Source organism: Cydia pomonella, chromosome 3 (genome assembly GCF_033807575.1).
Source record: "Cydia pomonella isolate Wapato2018A chromosome 3, ilCydPomo1, whole genome shotgun sequence".
NCBI classification, from domain to species: domain Eukaryota; kingdom Metazoa; phylum Arthropoda; class Insecta; order Lepidoptera; family Tortricidae; genus Cydia; species Cydia pomonella.
In genome coordinates, this window is record NC_084705.1 from 10,971,106 (window position 1) to 10,992,782 (window position 21,677).

The following is a 21,677-nucleotide window of genomic DNA, read 5'->3' on the forward strand; positions in this document are numbered from 1 at the left end:
CATGATTCTTCGTCGCTGGTTAGTTTTACGAATTTGTTCAAATACTACGGTAAGCAAATGGTCGTGTACCAATCTGAATTAACCGTTTTACGGTTTTCTAGTGGCACTGTAGCTACATGGCCATTAATACCGAAGAAGCAATAAAATCTGAAAAAATATTAATAGCTCGGTAACCAGAAGTGAAATTACTAAAATAAAACTAGAAAATATGCGCCAAAAAATCCTATATCAAACTGTATTAATCACAAAGAAATATCTTGATCAGATACGCTTACATAATTTATTTATTTAATCATTTTTTTAAGTCTAGGTCACGAAATATGAAATATTTTTATAAAAAAAGTATTTGAAAAAGACTTGTGGCTGTTTTAGTCTTGAGCTTAAAATGCATTCCTTGATCGATTTATGCAATAGACAGCATGGGGATTTTTTTTGAGTCATACTGAACTCTGTGTAACGGACACGTATTTTTTTTAGCTGCCCAAACTCAACCTATTGAGAGAAATTGTCCTCCAAAGTATTAAAAAAATACTAAATCTTACTAAATGTAAGTATACATACATATATATATTGTATATTTATTAGTGTATTAGCTATTGTTTTAATAGGTACTTATACATATAAGTAGTATGTGTGTTTGTGTTTAATAGTCTCCATATTTAGCTCCTTGCACTACCTGTTGACTTTAGTATGAGTTCTAAATTTTCTGCTACCTAAAGGTTGTCTGGAAGAGATCGCTTTTTAGCGATAAGACCGCCTGTTGTTACCTAGTTCTATTTTCCTTTAAAATTTATTTAAAGTTTTACATGTATGTAAAATGTATAATTGTTGGTGCAATAAAGAATATTTACTTACTTAAATCTTCTGACTCCAATAGAAAGCGATGCTCAAGCAACTTGCAAGTTAATGGCTTGTTTGAATATATGTTTGATTTGAGAGTAGGAAAGAATAATGAGCACGTGTTTTGTTATATCTGCTTAAACTCAAGTTTTCCTAAAAAAACACCCGTCTTTATGTGTATCTTTAGCGATAAAATATTATAAAACGTCGATTTTTTTTAGGAATTTTTTTTACGCTTGGTAATAAAGTCTCTCGACAAAATAATGGCCACAGTCTAATTTTAAACAGATAAAAATATTAACTCATGTACCGGCCACATCTATAAAACGGGTTCAAAAGTTCAAGGAAGGGAAACTGTACAGTTTACTTAATAAATTTAGATCGTAAAACGTTTTTAATTTTAATTCCCAGTGTACTTATAGATAAAGTAACAATAATGTCTTTTAGATACTGTAATTTTATACCATATTTTTCTACACTGTGGCTGTGGCATTGTTACCTTTGCATTGAGTGTGGAGTTTCATGGCGATGTTTTGGAGGGGGAGGTGAGGTAGAGGCAGAGGCGGGGCGTAGTCTCTCGTTCGCCTTGCGCAGCGCGGCGGGGCACCGAGTTCGAGTTTGTTCCATTACTTTGCTCATTGCTGCCATTCAGTGCAAGTTGGGCAGTAGAGGTGAAATTGGCTCCATTGCCAATCTAATGGAACATCGTTCTTTTGAGCAAGTCCCGTCAGCTATAGTGCTCAACAAACTAAACATTCGCGTGAAACGTGATAATTGTCGTAAACAACAAATTCTGCTCCTGCTATTATGTTGTTTAAACGGATCATTGAAGGAAAGTCGATGTTGAACGCTGAAACCACCAAGTCCAAGTCACCGGAGAAATGTTCCAGAAGGCGGTCTGAATGCGATGGGTGTGGGGAACATTCCACGTAAGTCGAATGTATAATTTTTAGATTACAGCTTTAAAATAACAGTGAGATAAAAAAAAAGGTAAAGTAAAGACACGCAATGTATGCCAAATGGGACAGTAAGTGGAAAGCTTCGCGATAAGACGGCAACGGCATCATAATATTATTGTTGATTGTTTACATTTATTATTTTAATAATAATACTTAATTAATCTTTTCTTGTTTATAAATAGATTTTGGTAAATAAGCAGTCATTTTACTACTGTGTGGGTACTAAGTATGTACTGTAGGGAATTAAAGAACAAAGTAGAATGTTGCAAAAATCAAACCCCTTCACATGACATGTCATGACATAACAGCTGTTCAAAGACTCTAAAGAATGAGTGAAAGTAGGTGTCATTTGTTCATTCATTCTATTTTCCATTATACAGTCGTGTACAAAAGTTTTGACAAATAAGCCCGTCACAGACGGAGCGCTAATATAATTATATTATATTAATATAACGTAAGATACGGACAGATATCTTATTGTATAACTAAGCATCACCAACGATACCAAAATATATGCCACTTTCTGACTAGCACCTACATTGTGAGAGAGACGAAATATACCAAAATATATCGTAATATACCGAGCTATATATTGCAAGGTGTCTTAAGATGCCTTAGTATAAGATATATTTTGGTATATTTGGGCTTTCAGCCCGTCACAGACGGAGCGATAATATATATATATTAATATAGGTACCATAAGATACAGACAGATATTTTATAGAATAGCTAAACACCACACACGTCAACGATACCAAAATATATATCGCTGTCTGTCTAGCACCTACATTGTGAGAGAGACGAAACATACCAAAATATATCGTAATATACCGAGATATATAATCGCAAGGTATCTTAAGATGCCTTGCTAAAAGATATCGTAAGATACCAAAATATATATTATAGCTTCGTGTGTGGACTGGGCTCTCAAATGGTACGTAAAATATATCGTAAGATACCTTATTGCTATATCTTTTGGTATATTATCACTAAAATAACACTTTCAGTTCAAGAGACACCGCTTGAATGCTTTAGCGTTCCTACCTAGGTATACAATATGCTGATTTGCTGCTTGAACCTTGACAGTCATTAAAACATCTGTTCACATCTCAGGATTCTGATTTTCTATGGCTCTACTATGGCGTAATAGGCTGCCCTCTGAATGGAACCATAATGGAAACATAAGCTTTTTTGATGGTGTCAGGCAAATCAATTCGAAGGATCCGTCTTTTCAAATCAATCTGGCCTCTTGGCCAATTTGGCTTGTGCTTAGCCATATGTTCATTCGTATTTTGAACCGAAAATGTAAGTGTATTTTTAGGGTTCGGTACCTCAGGAAAAACGAAACCCTTATAGGATCACTCGTGCGTCTGTTTGTCAGCCTCCCTGTCAGTCCGTCTGTCTGTCACAGCCTATGGCATATAGGAAAACCTATAAGAAATCTAAGCGTGAGTCGGACTTAAAAATATTGTTAACAATTGTCGGAGCTCTGGGAACGAGAGTCCGACTCACACTTAGCCGATTTTTTGAGTAACTTAAATGTTTTTGAAAGACACGTAGTTATCAGCCAATATTAATTATTTTGCGCCTCCTGACCTCCTGCTCATCTTCTTTTCGGGTTACAATCTAACGGCCCGACCACTACTTCGCATGGCGACGGCAGCTGCGAGCGACTGCCATATGAGTGAGCGAGAAACAGCGATCCGATCTTTCGTTTCTTAATGGCACCCTTCACCACTACCGCACAAAGTCGTGGCCAGCCGTAAGGCTACATTTCCATCATAGTTAGCTAAAGAAGCTATGTTTGAAACTTTGTAAGCAAGAAACAACTAGGTACTTAATTAAGTTCGTAACAAGCTTGGCCCATTTTATACGAAAAAATAGCGCTGCTTGTTGGAACATGAGTGAACATAGGTCATGTAACCTTCCATCCCTGCTGGGCAACTAGTCCTGGGTTGTAGTGGGTTGAGTTTGAAAGCACCACTTACCACTTGTCTGCCGATGCTCTTTGTGAATAATGAAATGAAAAGCTATTTGAGTTTAATTGCATTTCAAACAAAATGCCTGAATGCCTATATTTGTCATTTCCGAAACTTACTCAGGCATAGGTAACTTATAAGGTAAATTTTAGCACCATGCTAAATGGCACATCAATGGCTCAAAGAAATCAAAGAAATAACGTATAATAGAAAGTTCAATAACCTGAATAAAAACAGGTTTTATGTATTGGCAACAACACGCTTAATACAAATACTCCAACGTATATTATGGTATAAAGAGGTTCGAATGCATCATTTTCTTCAGGTCATTTTGTCCAGAACCGCGGTGCAGGTTTTACATTATTAAAACGACAGTTTGTTCCTTGGCGTTCGATATATATGCGCTTTATTTGCAAACAACATAGTTATATGGGTACTATGTTTGTTTAGTCTGCGAAGGTACCTAAATTTTATCTTATTTGTTAATGATCTCTCTAGAAACTTAATTAGATATAGATAACGACCATGGCCTCTTAAACGTGGATAAACATTGATAATAGGGAGTTATCTTTTGGAGGTCCTTAATCCAATTCCGGAAAGAGGTATGTATTGAAAGGTCCATTAAATATGTCCACTATTTTACTATAGAATAATAATATTTTATGATTATTATTTTTTATTATTAATCATTTATTTCAAATAACAAGGATTCGTAATACATGGTTAGTAACAAAATAGTTCATTATCTTATTATCTACGTTAGTATTCTTATATCTAAGGTTTTTATATTACTATGGCTATGTACACAAATAAATAAATACTCCATTGCAACAGTGCGCACATCACCCCACTACTTGAGCATTGTAAGAGATGTGCACACTGCAGCAATGTCGTATATAAGGACAATCAATCCTATCCGCTATCATGGCCAGGATGCGGTTGCGGCTATCCCGCACCCGCCGCACCAGGGACGCGCATTTCTTTCTGATTGTTGCATAAAAGCAGTCAACTCTCGCTTCCGCAAACATCCCTGATGCGCTGCAGAAGCGGGGCAGCCGCATCAGCACCCTGAACGCATTATTATATTGTACGCGTAGGGCGGTGTAAGTTTTTCGAGTGTAGTTTACCCACAGGCTGCTCGTGTAAAAAGATGTGCAATAAGCTTTAAAAAGCGTTTTTTTAACTTCGTTGGAACAACGAGCAAACCTGCGGGCCAACATATTGGCTCTCACCGACAACGCCCTACGCACCCTTTCTAAATCACTATCGTCTTTAAGACTTGGAGTAAGTATATGCCCCAAATACTTAAATTGCTGCACTATGTTTAGTGGAGAACCATACAATTTAATCTCCGGTACACTACTAGGCGCTTTATTTCCCCCGCTAAAAACCATGTATTCGGATTTATTTACATTATATAACAACCCATGATTATTGGCAAACTTTTCACAGGTACTCAGCAATTTCCTTAACCCACACACCGAGGGGCTCAGCAGGATTATGAAATGAAATGAATCTTTATGTTTAGGCAACTATTGGTCCAAAGATATACCTTAAAACTAGCATACATATAATGAAATTATTAGGTCCGGAATAATTATTATTACTAGCCTATGTGGTGCCCCACTGTTGGGCAAAGCCCTCCACCCTCATCTCTTATGTGCCTTATTAAGAAAAATACTTACCTATTTGTGAATAGTATCAAAGATAATACAATTACCTTTGGATCACGAGGTTACTGTTTAACCGTAGGCATCAATTATTGAATGACATTTCATATTATTTATTATTCTCATTGTGGCTGAAGTATGAGTATAGCAATATAAAATAATATAGGTATATATGTGTACCAATATAGCCAGTCATAGTGGTCTTTGTTTTGTATGGAGATCCGTAACAGTTTCATTGTTGAAGAGGCTTTTAAAAAAAAATCTCTTACACTCAGTAGGTAGTATCTACATAGAATGTAGATACTACCTACGTGGATACAGAACCCTTTATGTACTATTCAGATAATCAGCCAGACAAATATTAATGACGCCTATTAAATGTGAACAAAGTCTGATTCGCGTAAGAGGATCCGGGGGCTTGTCCCTACATCATTGGAGGCTTGGCACCTTGATAAGAGAAACAAAACGTAATAACTCTACATATCTTGTTCTTAGGTACTATCAAGAGATGTTAAAGGTCCGACTCGACCAGCATAGGTCAGGCCGATACCCTTAGCCGTCGCCCCTGATATCAGAATATCTTCTTATAAACTGTTTACCCACTTGTGTGCCAGTTTCATTTCGAACTTAACAGTAATCATTAGAGGTTCATTCATGTTGGTCGTTAATTGTATCTGCCGGTTTGTAGCCATATTCTAGATTTGATTGAAACTCATAAATAAGTTATTGTCGTAATTAAAATGTGCGTATAACCATGATTAATGTTTCGATTGGTCAATGCTGCTAAGCTGCTATATTACTTAATTAACGGATGTTCTCTGTATTGTTTCAGTATTCTGGAAGAAATGGTCAAGGTGGTTATGCTGGGAGTTGTGCTGTGGGCGGGAGTAACGTTTGGGAGCCATGTCGCTCCTTATCCGCTTAACTTAATTTTGAATTCTGGTAAGGAACACATCCAGATCAGAATTTTTTGCTTCGATATATTTTTGGCATTTTAAAAGTTTTATTTCTTTCCAGACAATCTTCACCCGCCTCCAATGTATGACTTCCCATTTCCAAGTGCAGAGATGTTAAAAAGACTTCCCCCTATAACTGGAATCCAAACCAACAAGTCTATCAGTATTAGCAAGTTTTCAGTTTCATTGTTGGAGAGGCTAGAACAAAATCTTAACGCTGCTGGGATAACTCCAAGAGCAGGATCACCAGGAAAGGGATTCATGATCCAAGGCCTTCCTTCTGACGACGCGATGTTTTATGAAAAGTCATCTATGATTATCACAAAAGCGTCACAGAATCTTGTTGTAACTCGATGCACAAGGTTAGTCGGTTAATATAAGGTTTTCCTCAGTCCATTTACGCGTTAAATTGTTTGTTTTAAAATAATCATTAGTCTTTCTGAACAGTTAATTACAAATTGGTAACATCAAATGATGATGTTAGTTTAGGTTTTATTTGTGTTTATTTTAGGTACGGTTTGGCTAAGGACGAGTGTGCAAGTTATGTTAGTACTTTGAACTTGCGTGATAGTGAATATGGGCCGGAGTGTGCCGCGCTTGAAAGGCTGGCGTGCCGTTCTAACAAGTTATCATCACGTTATCGCTCCTTCGATGGCTCTTGTAATAATCCTGTGCGATCTTCCTGGGGCCAATCACTAACTGGCTACAAGCGGCTCTTGCACCCAAGATATGCTGACGGCATCGAAGAGGTTAGTATAAAAACTCAAATTATTAGCTAATTCGGTTTAAAGATTCTTTATTCTCATAAGAATTTGTACAATTCACTTAAAATGAGAACTTAAAATATATTCATTTTATTTACATATTTCATGTCACAAAAGGAGCGACAGACACTGATTGCAATTTACAATAAGCACTTGTTATTATTTTCTAATTAGGATGTATATCTGATGTATGTGGTTTAAAATATCTATCCTAAAAAACTGTTTTGGATTTCAGCCTCGCTCTTCTGCAAACAATAAGCCCCTGCCGTCTGCCCGTTTAGTCAGCACAAAACTTACCAGTAACTTAGATCGACCTGATGACAAAAAGAGCATTGCCTTGCCTATTTGGAGTCAGTTCATTTACCAAGACTTGGTTCACATCCCCGTAAGGAAGACAAGTAAGTTTTGTAACTAGTTATCACATATGTTACATTTCTTGTCTCTCTTGTTGCTGTTATACTAGGGATTAGCTATCATTTTCAGTTAGGAATAGGTAGGTCTATATTTAGCTACGGGCAATCACCCTGGTTGGAAAACCTGTTTTAAGTATACGAGTCTGACGAGTTAGTCTTTACGAAATGAATACGATGGTCTTGTGTTAGACTTGTTCTATTTTTAATCACATATGTAAGTAAATAAAAATAATTACATTATATTCGACGTTTATGATTTTATAGATGTAATAGGTAGCTACATATTATGATCTTTGTTTCTAGTCCATACCCACCAGGCGATCCGCTGCTGTGACAATGATGGCTCAGCGCTATCACCTCGCTACCTTCATCCGAGCTGCATGCCTATATCTGTACCTTTTGATGATCTCTTCTACAAAAAGGAATATCAAACCTGCATGGAGTATACCCGATCGGCCACAACCTACAGAGGAGACTGCAGTTTTGGTGCTTCAGAACAGGTGAGTTGCATTACATTGATTACGTGCATTAATTTTTTTCTTCCTCGCGTTGTCCCGGCATTTTTGTTTGACAACTAATCCTCAGAATTGGCGTAGGCACTGGTTTTTACAAAAGCGACTGCCTTCTGACCTTCCAACCCAGAGGGTAAATTATGCCTTATTAGGATTAGTCCGGTTTCCTCACGATGTTTTCCTTCACCCAAAAGCGACTGGTAAATATCAAATGGCCTTTCATACAACTCCAGTTTTCGAAATGAACCATTCAAATGTCTAAGGGGTATTTAATTTTAGTTTTGTTAAAACGTGTGGAACGGTATAATTTATTGACATATAAAGAGTGTCGGAACTGTAATGAATGTCATAGAGTCAGACCAAGCTAAGTTGGCAACGAATTTAATAGTATAGACAAAGTGCAAGTATTATTTTAAACGTCAAACTTCTATGAAATTATGACTTGCTATCGAACTAGCTACCAACTCAGGTTGGTTTGACTCTACTTTACTAGAAGTTATTATTGTCTTAAACGTTTATTCTCGGGAAATTACTCGACGCAGCGTTCTTGGTCGGTACTTAATGTCATATCTGGGTACTATACCTATTTGTTCAAAGTACAATTATACTTCGTATTTTTATTATGCGTTATACTAGCATGTCTGATAACATTATTATGTATTAGGTACCTATTTTACATTAGTACTTTTAACATTGTTTATATAGATACAAAATTGAGCAGGCATAGCGACGATACGATGTGGAGGACCATATTAAGTAGGAACTTTACCGCACTAGTGCAGTAATTAGCACTTTACGTGCCTATGTCGAAAATTTATAGGGCCATAATTATGTACTGTAAAACGGTGATTCGTAACGTAACTCGTGTTGATTACTAATTCCCTTATAGTAACAGATGCCAATATAGATAGGTATTTACACGAGCTCAGTTTAACTAAAAATAGGCTGCACTTTGGTTCTGTTTAGCCAGTGCACAGTGTATCATCATATATCGGAGTATTTGTCGTTCAATTGTATAAACGTTGGAAGCGTGTAGGTACTTGCATAATAGCGGGTGCAATTTATGCAACTCGAGCTCAAGGTAAAACTGAATACGTAAACAAGCGAACTAGACTGCTTAAAAACAACATGTTCATTTGAACCTAATCGAAGTAATTACTAAATAAAAATTGTTTTTTATTTTCTAAAGACTTGAATCGCTGACTGTACTAACCCCGTTACAGTTTCGTTCAGTCAGCACTGAATGAGACATTACCAGTTCAGTTCATTGACCTTGTTTTGCGGCCTTTGTTAAGATTATTTTTAATATTTTAATTATATTCGGTTCCGTTAAAAGAAACACTGACTGAATGTTGACTTGAAAGATTTTATTTCAAATAGGCTCTTGACACAATTGAATGAGGAGAGGAATGACGCATTACTTTATTCAATTTCCATACACTTTTCTGGAAAATTCCTTTCTCTAATCACTGTCTGTATCTATTCTGCCCACGTTTTACGGAGATAGGTGTGATGTGTAAACCGTGGCTTATCACAATCAGGCTAAATGATAATCATTATTCGTTTTGATAAAGAAAGGGTAAGTAGGCACTCGTATTATGAAAACATCGGAAATTTCCGCGATGCAATAGGTGTTTATGTTTTTTTTTTGGTTACCACAATGACCTTGTTGTTGAACAGTCAGTCATGCATTTATGGTATGATAGGTTTGTTTGTGCTAGAGCTCTTTATGCATTAGAGTCCATCCAGGGCAACTTTGCACCAATTCGATATAAAAAAGTGAGGGAGTGTCATTATAAATGTCGTATTCTCATAAAAAAATTCCATACTTTGCCATTGCAAATGTCACGCAGAGTTATCTTAGTCTGGCATACTTACTTTACTCTTTTGTCTGACTCTACCTTACTTTTCCTGTAATAAATGTAACGAGACAACATAGAAATGCGATTAATTAAATAACTGACATATATATAACATAAATAAAATACTGCAGGTATAGGTACATACGCAGTTTAGTTAAAATCTTAACTGAAATAGGTTCAACGGAGTTTAATGAATTTTTTTTTTTCTAGAGACAATTTAAACCAAACTCCTGGTTAATATAATAATAATATTATGATGATGATGTTAGTGTAAATCTACGTCATCCTTAAATAAAGGAATGAACTACTTACTTACAGATGAACCAAGCCACGCATTTCATGGACGGCTCCCAGCTGTACGGTACGAACGGCCGCGAGGCGGCGGCGCTCCGCGAGAAGGAGGGAGGTCTGCTCAAGACCTCGGGTCCCGGTGCGAATCTGCCGCCGTTGTCTGCTGACCCTACCGCGCAGTGTCTCGTGGCCGGCCGTGGCGACATCTGCTTTAAAGCTGGTGAGTCCGTTAAACTAATTTTAAGGGAGGGAGGTCTGCGTAAGACTTGGCTTGGTCTGTTGACTGACCCTATTGCCCAAATTGTTACCTACCCAGTAAAGAAACTAGTCTTAAAAGAAGGACGCGACGTCCGCCAAAGTTTGCAAACGTTATCGGGATTACTTAGTTACTATAACATTACAGGATATATTTTTGCACAATTTGATGAATGTATATTAACCATAGTTATACTCCATTGTTTGAATTTTTCGATTATTTAATTACTATAAGAATTAGGAGCTTATAAAAATTGTATGAAGTTTGTTTTTCGCTTGTACATCTTATAATAATCAAAACTAAAAAATATTTTCCATAATGTCAACATCCAGGGAGGAAAATAACTATGTTGGTATGGAGAAGCGGTCGTCCACTATCCTTTTTAGCAGTTATGTACCTAAATATATGTCTAAAGGCCAAAATAATGTCATTACCTGTTTGATGGTTGGTGATGCAGCAAGAAACCCGTGTATTAACAAAAGATGTTGTTTAGGTGACATCCGCGTGAACATGCACCCGTGGCTGACGAGCATGTACGCGCTGTGGGTGCGCGAGCACAACCGCGTGGCGCGCGCGCTGGCGGCGCTCAACCCGGCCTGGAGCTCCGACCGCCTGTTCCACGAGGCGCGCCGCATCGTTGTCGCAGAGATGCAGCACATCACCTACGCTCATTGGCTACCCGCCCTTACTGGTAACTACAACAAATAGTCACAACACCATGCATTGTGGTCGCGAGCATAACCTCTGGGCGTGTTTAACCCGGCCTGGAGCTCTGACTGCCTGTTCCACGAGGCGTACCGCATCGTTGTCGCAGAGATGCAGCACATCACCTTCGCTCATTGGCTACCCGCCCTTACTGGTAACTACTACAAATAGTTACAACACCATGCATTGTGGTCGCGAGCACAACTTCTGGGCGTGTTCAACCCGGCCTGGAGCTCTGACTGCCTGTTTCACAAGGCGCACCGCATCGTTGTCGCAGAGATGCAGCACATCACCTACGCTCATTGGCTACCCGCCCTTACTGGTAACTACTACAAATAGTCACAACACCATGCATTGTGGTCGCGAGCACAACCTTTGGGCGTGTTTAACCCGGCCTGGAGCTCTGACTGCCTGTTCCACAAGGCGCACCGCATCGTTGTCGCAGAGATGTAGCACATCACCTACGCTCATTAGCTACCCGCCCTTACTGGTAACTATTACAAATAGTTACAACACCATGCATTGTGGTCGCGAGCACAAGCTCTGGGCGTGTTCAACCCGGCCTGGAGCTCTGACTGCCTGTTTCACAAGGCGCACCGCATCGTTGTCGCAGAGATGCAGCACATCACCTACGCTCATTGGCTACCCGCCCTTACTGGTAACTACTACAAATAGTCACAACACCATGCATTGTGGTCGCGAGCACAAACTTTGGGCGTGTTTAACCCGGCCTGGAGCTCTGACTGCCTGTTCCACAAGGCGCACCGCATCGTTGTCGCAGAGATGCAGCACATCACCTACGCTCATTGGCTACCCGCCCTTACTGGTAACTATTACAAATAGTTACAACACCATGCATTGTGGTCGCGAGCACAAGCTCTGGGCGTGTTCAACCCGGCCTGGAGCTCTGACTGCCTGTTCCACAAGGCGCACCGCATCGTTGTCGCAGAGATGCAGCACATCACCTACGCTCATTGGCTACCCACCCTTACTGGTAACTACTACAAATAGTTACAACACCATGCATTGTGGTCGCGAGCACAAGCTCTGGGCGTGTTCAACCCGGCCTGGAGCTCTGACTGCCTGTTCCACAAGGCGCACCGCATCGTTGTCGCAGAGATGCAGCACATCACCTACGCTCATTGGCTACCCGCCCTTACTGGTAACTACTACAAATAGTTACAACACCATGCATTGTGGTCGCGAGCACAACCTCTGGGCGTGTTCAACCCGGCCTGGAGCTCTGACTGCCTGTTTCACAAGGCGCACCGCATCGTTGTCGCAGAGATGCAGCACATCACCTACGCTCATTGGCTACCCGCCCTTACTGGTAACTACTACAAATAGTTACAACACCATGCATTGTGGTCGCGAGCACAACCTCTGGGCGTGTTCAACCCGGCCTGGAGCTCTGACTGCCTGTTCCACAAGGCACACCGCATCGTTGTCGCAGAGATACAGCACATCACCTACGCTCATTGGCTACCCGCCCTTACTGGTAACTACTACAAATAGTTACAACACTATGCATTGTGGTCGCGAGCACAACCTCTGGGCGTGTTCAACCCGGCTTGGAGCTCTGACTACCTGTTCCACAAGGCGCGCCGCATCGTTGTCGCGGAGATGCAGCACATCACCTACCGTCACTGGCTGTCAAGTATCTACATCACTTTGTTCATACGTTTACTGGATCAGCGGAGTAGTAGTAGTAGTGGTTCAGCGAAAAATTATGAATCATGTCGTTCAACAACAGTTGTTACCCTTGTGTACCCTGTTTTAGTTTTTGACAGGGTTATCTCTTTCAATTCGTTGTTTCAACATTTATTGGACTGTTTTTGTTCTACCTTATTAATTTCCATAATATGCTTCCAGTAATCAATTTAATTTCATTGATATAGTTAAAAATGAAACTCTAAAGCTGAAATTCAACAATTTTTCACCAGGTAAAGCCTTCGACGAACTGTACGACAGCTACGACACCGGCTACAACTCCGATGTGAACCCGACCGTCAGTAACTCGTTCGCCACGGCCGCCTTCCACTTCGTGCACACCATGCTCGACCAGGACATCGAACTGGTGGACACCAACGACGATGTCTCATCACACCGCCTCAAGGAGACGTTCTTCAAGCCCACCATAGTGCCCGGCCATCTGGAGAAGATCCTGAAGGGCATGGCGGAGCAGAAGAGTCAGGGGATGGACTTGAACTACGATGATGATGTAAGTTGATTTTATCTCACTAACGTTAGCTATAGTAAAAGCAGTGATGATGTGTGGTCGCAATATTATAAGGAAATTTTCTTTAAGCCACCCAGCGTGCACGGCGCCCTGGAGAAGATCCTCAAATGATTTAGAATAATTTTTAATTCGATGATGATGTAGGCAAATTACATGTTACAATACATAGGTATAGTATAGTGATTGAAACCACTGTAATTAGTCAGCATTAGTGACGAAGTGTGGGCACAGTGCATCATGGAAACGTTCTTTAAGTCAGATATCATGCTCGAAAACTCGTAGATTGTGGACAAATAATATGGTAAATCCTTTAATGTGACAGGAATCTAAATCAATCATTTTGGTGGTGTGGTAACTGAAAATCTGTCTAGTAACTTTTTTATTCCCAATAATAAAACAGATACAGATTTTATTATTTCTTCATATACTAAGAGAAAACTGTGTGTACCTAGGTAAATGCACACAACACACCAATGATTCGATGAAATACGGTGGTAGGTACACCGCGGTATTTCTCAAAGCAAGGCGTAAATCTCCGCTATATGTGCCTTAATAATGTTATGTGCATAAGCATAATCCATTAGCTAGGTACATATGTATTAAGGTGAATGCCCGGCCAGAAAAAAAACAACTAATTAACATTACAATAACCATTATAACATTTTTTTCTGACCTCTTTGTCCATTTATGCATTGAAAGTAAAATAAATGGAAGGCATCTTTCAAAATTGCCTAACTTGTAAATTAAATACATACTCGTACATGTCCTACATAGTGTGCAACTGACAAACGACAAACGTTACAAGTAAAATGAATGAGTAAGTTGTTGCCTATTTTTCCGTGTGTTCTGCAACCTTGGCAGTCACGCTGTTTACTCGTGACATTGACACATGTTCGCGTCGATATACGCAATATAATATATTCATTTGACTTGTCATCGTCTACCTTGGTTTTAAGACGGTATTCACGTATCTTTGTTTTCATTTTCATCAATATATAGATGCAGTTGCCATCAGATATCGGGGGGCCCTGGCCCATGGCCCGTGATGTTCGAAAATAACTCAATGAGCATGGACATTTTTGTAAAGGCCTTGGCCGCTCCGATATCTGATGGTGACTGTACTAAACATGTAAGTATTAAGTACCTACCTATTTGTAAGAGTAAACAAAAAAAAAATCTTATGCGCTAACAAGAATGGACTCGTACCTATTGATTTTATTTATACCTAATACAATAGTGATGTCATGTTTGTTTTAGTATATTGAGTGCCAGTGGTTTTATGAATACCGCCGTAATTTACGCACACTTACATTGATATCTATTGTTATTCATTGATATTTAATGTTTACGATATAGAGTCACACCAAGATACGTCGGCAGCAATTTTGATAGCCCAGACGGTGCAGGGGTTATTTTAAACGTCAAACTTCTGTGAAATTGGGTACTTGACGCATGTTGAATATTATAACAAAGATTAGTTAAATGGATAGAAAATGAGCCATCCATTATAAAAAAGTGGAATTTAAAAAATTATATTTAGATTATAAAAAATACAAGGCTCCGAAATGTAAAAAAATATATATATTTTTGTCTTTCAAAAATAGAAAAGAAAATGTTACTATTCGATTCCTTACATTTTATTGAAAAATAAATTGTATGAAAACTATACACATAAACGCAATATTTCAGGGTCAAAATGGCAATTTCCTTGATCTTCCATACATTTAGGACAGACTTATATGATGTGACGTCATATCACCTTGTTAGAGTCGTCATCATTTTGTTAGAGGCGTTTCAATCGTCGAGTGCGAGCGTCAGACTTTAATTTAACTCTCATTTCTGGCCTTTGTGTTGCTTAAATGCCATGAGTCCTATATAGACATTTGATCCTCAGGAAAATCAAGATTGTTTGACATTATTTACAAAAAACAGTCAAGTAGCCAATTATGACGTTTACTTGACACTTGCACCGTCTGGGCTATCAAAATCGCTGCCAACTTATCTTGGTCTGCCTCCATCTTCTTCATTAGACGTGCCTACGTACACATACGAGTATGTGTATAAGTACACAGTTCGACTACTTAGTATCATTTTGTGTTAATCGACGTGTAACTTGATGATGTTTATAGAACTTGACTATTGATATCTAATCCAACTAATCATCAGTTTTAGTTTTTACTGGAATTCACAATACAATTTACGTCAGCGCCTTTAGTAAAAATTGAAATAATGTGTATCGGTGCGTGTGTGTCTGTAACACTTACATATTTCTAAAGTCTGAATGCGCTTCGTGACAAAACTGGAAACGGGGCAGGTTGAACACAATCACTTATGTGTAACGACACGAAATGTGCGTCCGGGTTTTCACGAAAGCGTATCACTTTCTAGGTATGTCCTTAGATGGTTCATGTTCACTTGACAATGAAACATTATCACCTGTGTAACAAGACGAGTGCAATAATAGTGGAACACTTGTGCAGGTGCGAGACGGCTGGCTGGGCGGGCTGGACGCGCTGGCGCTGGACGTGCAGCGCGGCCGCGACCACGGCCTGCCGGGCTACGCCGCCTACCGCGCGCTCTGCGACCTGCCGCCCGCCACCACCTTCCAGCACTTCACCGATCTCATCCCGCAGGAGGTTACTTCTTACTTATATTCATATACAGAACATCTTTATAACCCGATTGTTTCACATTCCTCAATAGCTCGAAGGCCTACGTATGCCAAAGAGAATTTGTGGTAGGTATGGCGGCATGGTTTCGAGCGATGGCGCCATAACCTTTGGGTTGGCCTATTATGCTCTATTAGATGACGCCACTTTTTGTTATTTAAAGATCAAAATCAAATGGCGTTCTAAAAGTTGTAATAATGTGTCGAAAGATGGCAGTAAATTTATTGTGGCTACAAAGTTTTCTTTGACAATCCACCTCTATTTAAAATTTTCTTTGATAGTATAATGCCTGTCGTTTAAAATGATACATACATGTGTAGCTGAAATCTAACATAGGTGCCTACGTAAAGTTACCAAATAAAACACCAGACGTCATCGTGTAGTCCTAGTGGCTGAATTTTAGTCACTACCTATATTATCTCGACCGTGCAGCAAAACCACCAAGCGTGTTCATCGTGAAGGCTCGATTTAACCAAGAGCGATAAACATTTTATACTGATCTAGTTTCATAGATTAGTAAATCAGTACCGCCGTTTACCTATATCGATTCTAATTTATACGGGCAATATAATAATGACCACGTGTTGACAGGTGGTTGACAAGCTAATGCAAGTGTACGAGCACCCCAGCGACGTGGATTTGGTCGTGGGCGCCATGGCCGAAACTCCTCTGCCTGGCTCTTCCTTCGGTCCAACCTTCACGTGCCTTATCAGTAAGTTTCTTTTTAATACTTATAAACAAGTGGGCAAGGCAAAGCGACGTACAGTGTCTGCAATATGATATAATAATAATACGAGACTATTAATAGTGAGCCACGCGCCACGTTGGCGTGGCTAGCGATAGGCGACCATAATCAGCGGAGATAGTGCCTGTGCGTGAGTCCTGCATGTTTACTTTTTTTACATATTTGGTATGATATTTACCACTAGCTTTTCGGTAAAGGAAAATATCGTGCGGAAACCTGCATAGATCTGCAAAGAAATTCAAAGGTGTATGTGAAGTCTCCAACCCGCATTGGGCCAGCATGGGGAATATAGCCCAAACCCTCTCGCGTATGAGAGAAAGCCTGTGTCTAGCAGTGGGACGTATACAGGCTGAGTTATTTATTTTTGCATTTTTAGTAAAAATGGTGACATAGTGAATAATTTATGGTCAGTCTAAATTTATTTTGAGTCGTTTGCCTCCTATATAATAAAAAAATAAGCAAGATTTTAGTTGTTAATTTTTTTTTATTTGAGATCTGTTCTCATGGTGCTAAGGACATTAAGGTAGACTAATTAATACAACTAGTTGTGGCATGATATAGTATTTTGTGCAACAGGTACAGGCTGCTGCTGCGAAATTGCATGGAGAAATTAGGAATGAGTTCATTGATAAAGTCGCCGTGCTCTTAAACTTTTCTAAAACAGCAGGAAACACCTAAAATGATAAATAAAATTAAAGTTAATATATTGGTTTGTAGATCTTTGTCAGCATTAAAAAAAATCAACAGATGCATAATATTTTATGAATATTCCTAACACAACTGCTGATACCTGATATAAAAAGGTCCCCTCTCCCCACGCGCCGCGCTTATGAAGTTGATTTCGATCTCACTGGCAGTCATTTAATCGACCAATAAAAGTGTAAGAAAAACAACATAGTCACACACTTGAAAATGATTGTTAGTTTAACTGACTATATCTGGTTTTCACAAATCAATGACATTGTGTGCAACAAAGGCCTTTATTGTTTGCCTGGCAGTGGCAGTGTTTTAATGGAACAATTACGTCCTATGCTGGTATGTTTGAGTTGGCTGTTCAAATATTTGTCGTTCGTCGGAACATATTCGTTTAACTTAAAGCTACACACACTTTTCATTGTCACTCAGCACAATTTATTTGAATCCTTTTGAGCCCTACTTTCATAATTTTAGCTATTTTTTTTTTTATACTACGTCGGTGGCAAACAAGCATACGGCCTGCCTGATAGTAAGCAATCTCCGTAGCCTATGTACGCTTGTAACTCCAGAGGAGTTACATGCGTGTTGCCGACCCTAACCCCACCCCCCCCTCGTTGAGCTCTGGCAACCTAGCTACTGCCTCTTGCTACCTAATATCTCCAAAACATTCAGGCCTACTACAATCCTATAACTTATATTTTTCGACAACGTCTATTATTGTATACTTCGTCTCAAACGCTGTTTTGAACTAGGTAATTCATCTCTAGCTCAATTTACCTTTGATTCAGATGCCACTTATTTGACTTATTGGACCAAGCTTGAATAGCGTAGATTTTACGCATTCTAATTTTTTCGGTCTTCCTTTAGGGATTCTAATTTCTGTTAAAGTGACGCATCCTAAATGCTATCGTTTATCTTTTACAGAGGAGCAAATGTGGCGCACGCGCTTCGGCGACCGCTACTTCTACTCGCACGCTGACGAGGCCGGCAGCTTCACCAAGCGTCAGCTGGCTGAGCTGAAGCGCGCCTCGCTGGCCCGTCTGCTGTGCGACGACGGGGGCCTCAGCGCCGTGCAGAGGGACGTCTTCCAGCCGAGCTCCCCTAGGTAAACGCTAATATCAACAACAGACATCCTAGACTTCTTTTCTCTGAAGGACTGAATATTCTCGACAAGATTTTATGCTGTAGCAAGCAGCCAGTTGCACTAGAGTTATATTGTTCCGGTTCCATTCCGCCCACCATCCTGCATACCACCGAAGAGTGTATCAGATAACGTAAGCTATTTTTAGGTGTAGGACTACTTATTTTAAGTTCACAATCATTATAGTTCGTGTCATCCACGATGCCGCGTTACGAGTCAATGCAAGCGTCTTCGTGAATGACACGATCTATAGATCATTACTGTTTGTTTTGTTATTTCATGATTCCCTCCCATCAAAATTCGGCGAATAGCAAAAAGCTTTGATTTGAAGACCATTTTCATTCCATTCCATGTCGACTCGCATTTTGAGGTCTTATGTGAATTCTGAATGCTTAATAACGCTCCTTTTTTCAGCAATCCTAAAGTTCCTTGCGACGAAATCAAGAAGGTGAACCTGGAGGCTTGGCAGGAGGCTCCGCAGCCGGACCTGCTGTCGCGCACCACAAAGTGGCTGAAGACTCGCGTGGCGCCCGGCGGCCGCGCGCAGTAGCGGGGCGAGTATCGCGCAGTAGCGGGCCGGCGCGGGGCGAGGAGCGCGCAGTAGCGGGCCGGCGCGGGGCGAGTAGCGCGCAGTAGCGGGCCGGCGCGGGGCGAGTAGCGCGCAGTAGCGGGCCGGCGCGGGGCGAGTAGCGCGCAGTAGCGGGCTGGTGCGGGGCGAGTAGCGCGCAGTAGCGGCCGGCACGTGCCTAGCGCATCGGGCACCGAGTCTGCGCTACCGCAAGTGCCACAAATGAAGAGCCCGCCGATAAACACCTATGTTATCGACGTTCTCAATATCGTCACGTCCTCGTTTGTGCCCGTGCGATACATATTTATTAGTATTTACGTAACGTGTCTGCCTTAAACAGTTTTTTATAATTTAATTATCTTGGGTTGTCATATAGTCATACAATTTTCGTGTCGTAGATATATCTAAGCGTTAAAAAAATTATCATAATTTAGGCGACAATTAAATTAAGAGATTGTTTAATGTTTTTAAAGTGAGTAGTCCAAATTTTGTTCCAAACCGCAGTAAGGAAAGTTCCAGTACAGACATTCAGTATTTGTGCATTAATTACCTGTCTAGGAATAAGTCAGTGCCAGTCCTTCCCCTAGTGCAGCGGCTGTGATAGTCGCGGGCCGCGGTCGCCCGCGGCCGAGTGGCTTCCTATATATTAGACCCATATGTTAAAAGGTCTAGGAAGCTGTTTAAAATTGTAAAAGAAAAGCTATTTAGTTTCTAAAATGACAATGCTTTAAATTATATTCGAATACCGGACAACTTTTTCACCTGTTTTAAATAGTTAGGTATGTATTATATCCACACTACGCAGCGGCGTGTAGTGCGCTTCGCGCAGTGTTCATATAATAATTCATAAAATGTAGTACGGTTCTCCGTAGTTCATTAAGATTAATACTCATTGAAGTCATAAATTATTGTCATCCCATCAAAAGCATAATTAGATTAGCGTAATATAAAAATGCACATGATTGTTGCTTTGCAGTTGAATTGATGACATCGAAAATACTAATTTTATTTTTAACTGACGGCCTTTTGTAGGCCATCAATGCCAAAGACTGGAATGCAATTCATTGCGTTTATCGAATTTCAATGTAGGATATAATCCAGACGCCTGAATCTTAGCTTGCATTTCCAAGTCTAGCAATGTCGTCTGTTCCGACTAAGATTTAGGACGTGTCTGAATAGAAGACTTAAATAGTTTAAGATGATAAATGGATGAGACGGAGGTTGGGGAAATAGTGAAGAAATAAAATAAAATAAAGTAACGCCAAGCATTAGTGAGACACTGATTACACTAGTATTATCAATGTAAATTCAATTTTAACTTTACCTTTTGAATTCTCAATTATTTTATGCTACTTTGTCCTGTCCGACTTTTAAATCAAAACATAATTTAAATTCAAAGATGTAATAGTTTGTTTTGCTATCCAGTTAAAAGTATATAGGGACCGTGCGCGTCGGAGGGTCTGCCATCTTGTGGCCTGAATCGGAACCATTTATAAACATGTACATTTACACGTCACGTGTTTTCTTGTGCATAGTAGGTTCTGCCATCACAAGAAAACACGTGACGTAACACATGTACATGTTTATAAATGGTTCCGATTCAGGCCACAAGATGGCAGACCCTCCAACGCGCACGGTCCCTATACATATTTGCAATTGTATTTATGATTTGAATTTGGATTGTGAAAGACCTTTATAAACACAAAGTGATTATATTAAAAAAAAGAAAAGCAAGCAGAATAATGGAGAATGGTAAAATTTGTCTGTTTGTGAACTGCATAAGGACTTTGTTAAAGCATTAAATGGATTAACACGGATATGTTTGCTTCTAATACTTTTCCAAAAAAATAAAAGGACAAATCCGCAACTCGGTTATACCCGTTCTCCGTTGTGATGTTGCCAGGGTCGGCTTACAACGAGTATTTTAATATTATTTCAACTATTGCTTTGTCTTGTTCCTCTCACAATTTACTCCAAAGTATATTTTACGTCAACTCCATTATATCGGTTTTTGTAACCATGGTTGCTATTGTATAATTTTATTGTATTAAGTTTATTTTATACAGTTAATTAAAATTTCGTTTCCTATATTCGTTTGTTTTCTTCTTGCACCACTGCAAGCAAGCTATGCTCTGGCAAACAAGCTTTGTCAGTATCCGTAGATTAAAAAAATATAGTCATCCCGTTTTGGGGTTATAAATTTATAAAACGAACAAAAAAAAAAGTATACTACCCAGAAACCTAAGAGGTAAAAAGGTTTTCACCACACTAACTCGTAAAGGCTCTCTTGATTGTTCAAAAACGGATGAGAAAGCAACATTTCACCCACAAGAGTGGCAAAGTAATTCGATGTGAATTTTAAGTTGTTTCCTTATGTTGGCTAGTAAAATTGACTTTAAAATGATATATGGT

The 21,677-nt window shown here is 39.6% G+C and overlaps 1 protein-coding gene across 3 annotated transcripts; it reads left to right on the plus strand.

The window, feature by feature from the left end:
• Positions 1-1,424: 1,424 nt before the first annotated feature.
• On the plus strand, positions 1,425-21,355 carry LOC133516036 (peroxidase-like). 3 transcript variants are annotated; one of them, XM_061848722.1, is made up of 13 exons: positions 1,425-1,769; positions 6,281-6,390; positions 6,466-6,766; positions 6,916-7,153; positions 7,404-7,566; positions 7,885-8,081; positions 10,274-10,466; positions 10,996-11,193; positions 13,151-13,428; positions 15,927-16,082; positions 16,707-16,827; positions 18,481-18,661; positions 19,112-21,355. In XM_061848722.1, exons 1-13 carry the CDS (start codon positions 1,648-1,650, stop codon positions 19,245-19,247), a joined length of 2,394 nt encoding a protein of 797 aa, XP_061704706.1. In that variant the 5' UTR covers positions 1,425-1,647; the 3' UTR covers positions 19,248-21,355. The 3 variants fall into 3 exon arrangements, with proteins under 3 accessions (XP_061704706.1, XP_061704707.1, XP_061704708.1); XM_061848723.1 differs by lacking the exon at positions 1,425-1,769 and adding an exon at positions 6,088-6,128; XM_061848724.1 differs by lacking the exon at positions 1,425-1,769 and adding an exon at positions 6,172-6,190.
• The last annotated feature ends 322 nt before the right edge of the window (positions 21,356-21,677 follow it).

Excerpts from the sequence above, each read along its gene's own strand:
- LOC133516036 (XM_061848722.1), top strand. The coding sequence starts at position 1,648 with ATGTTGTTTAAACGGATCATTGAAGGAAAGTCGATGTTGAACGCTGAA. Across the intron at positions 8,082-10,273 it reads GTTTTGGTGCTTCAGAACAG|ATGAACCAAGCCACGCATTT; the intron begins GTGAGTTGCATT and ends ACTTACTTACAG. Across the intron at positions 16,828-18,480 it reads AACCTTCACGTGCCTTATCA|AGGAGCAAATGTGGCGCACG; the intron begins GTAAGTTTCTTT and ends TATCTTTTACAG.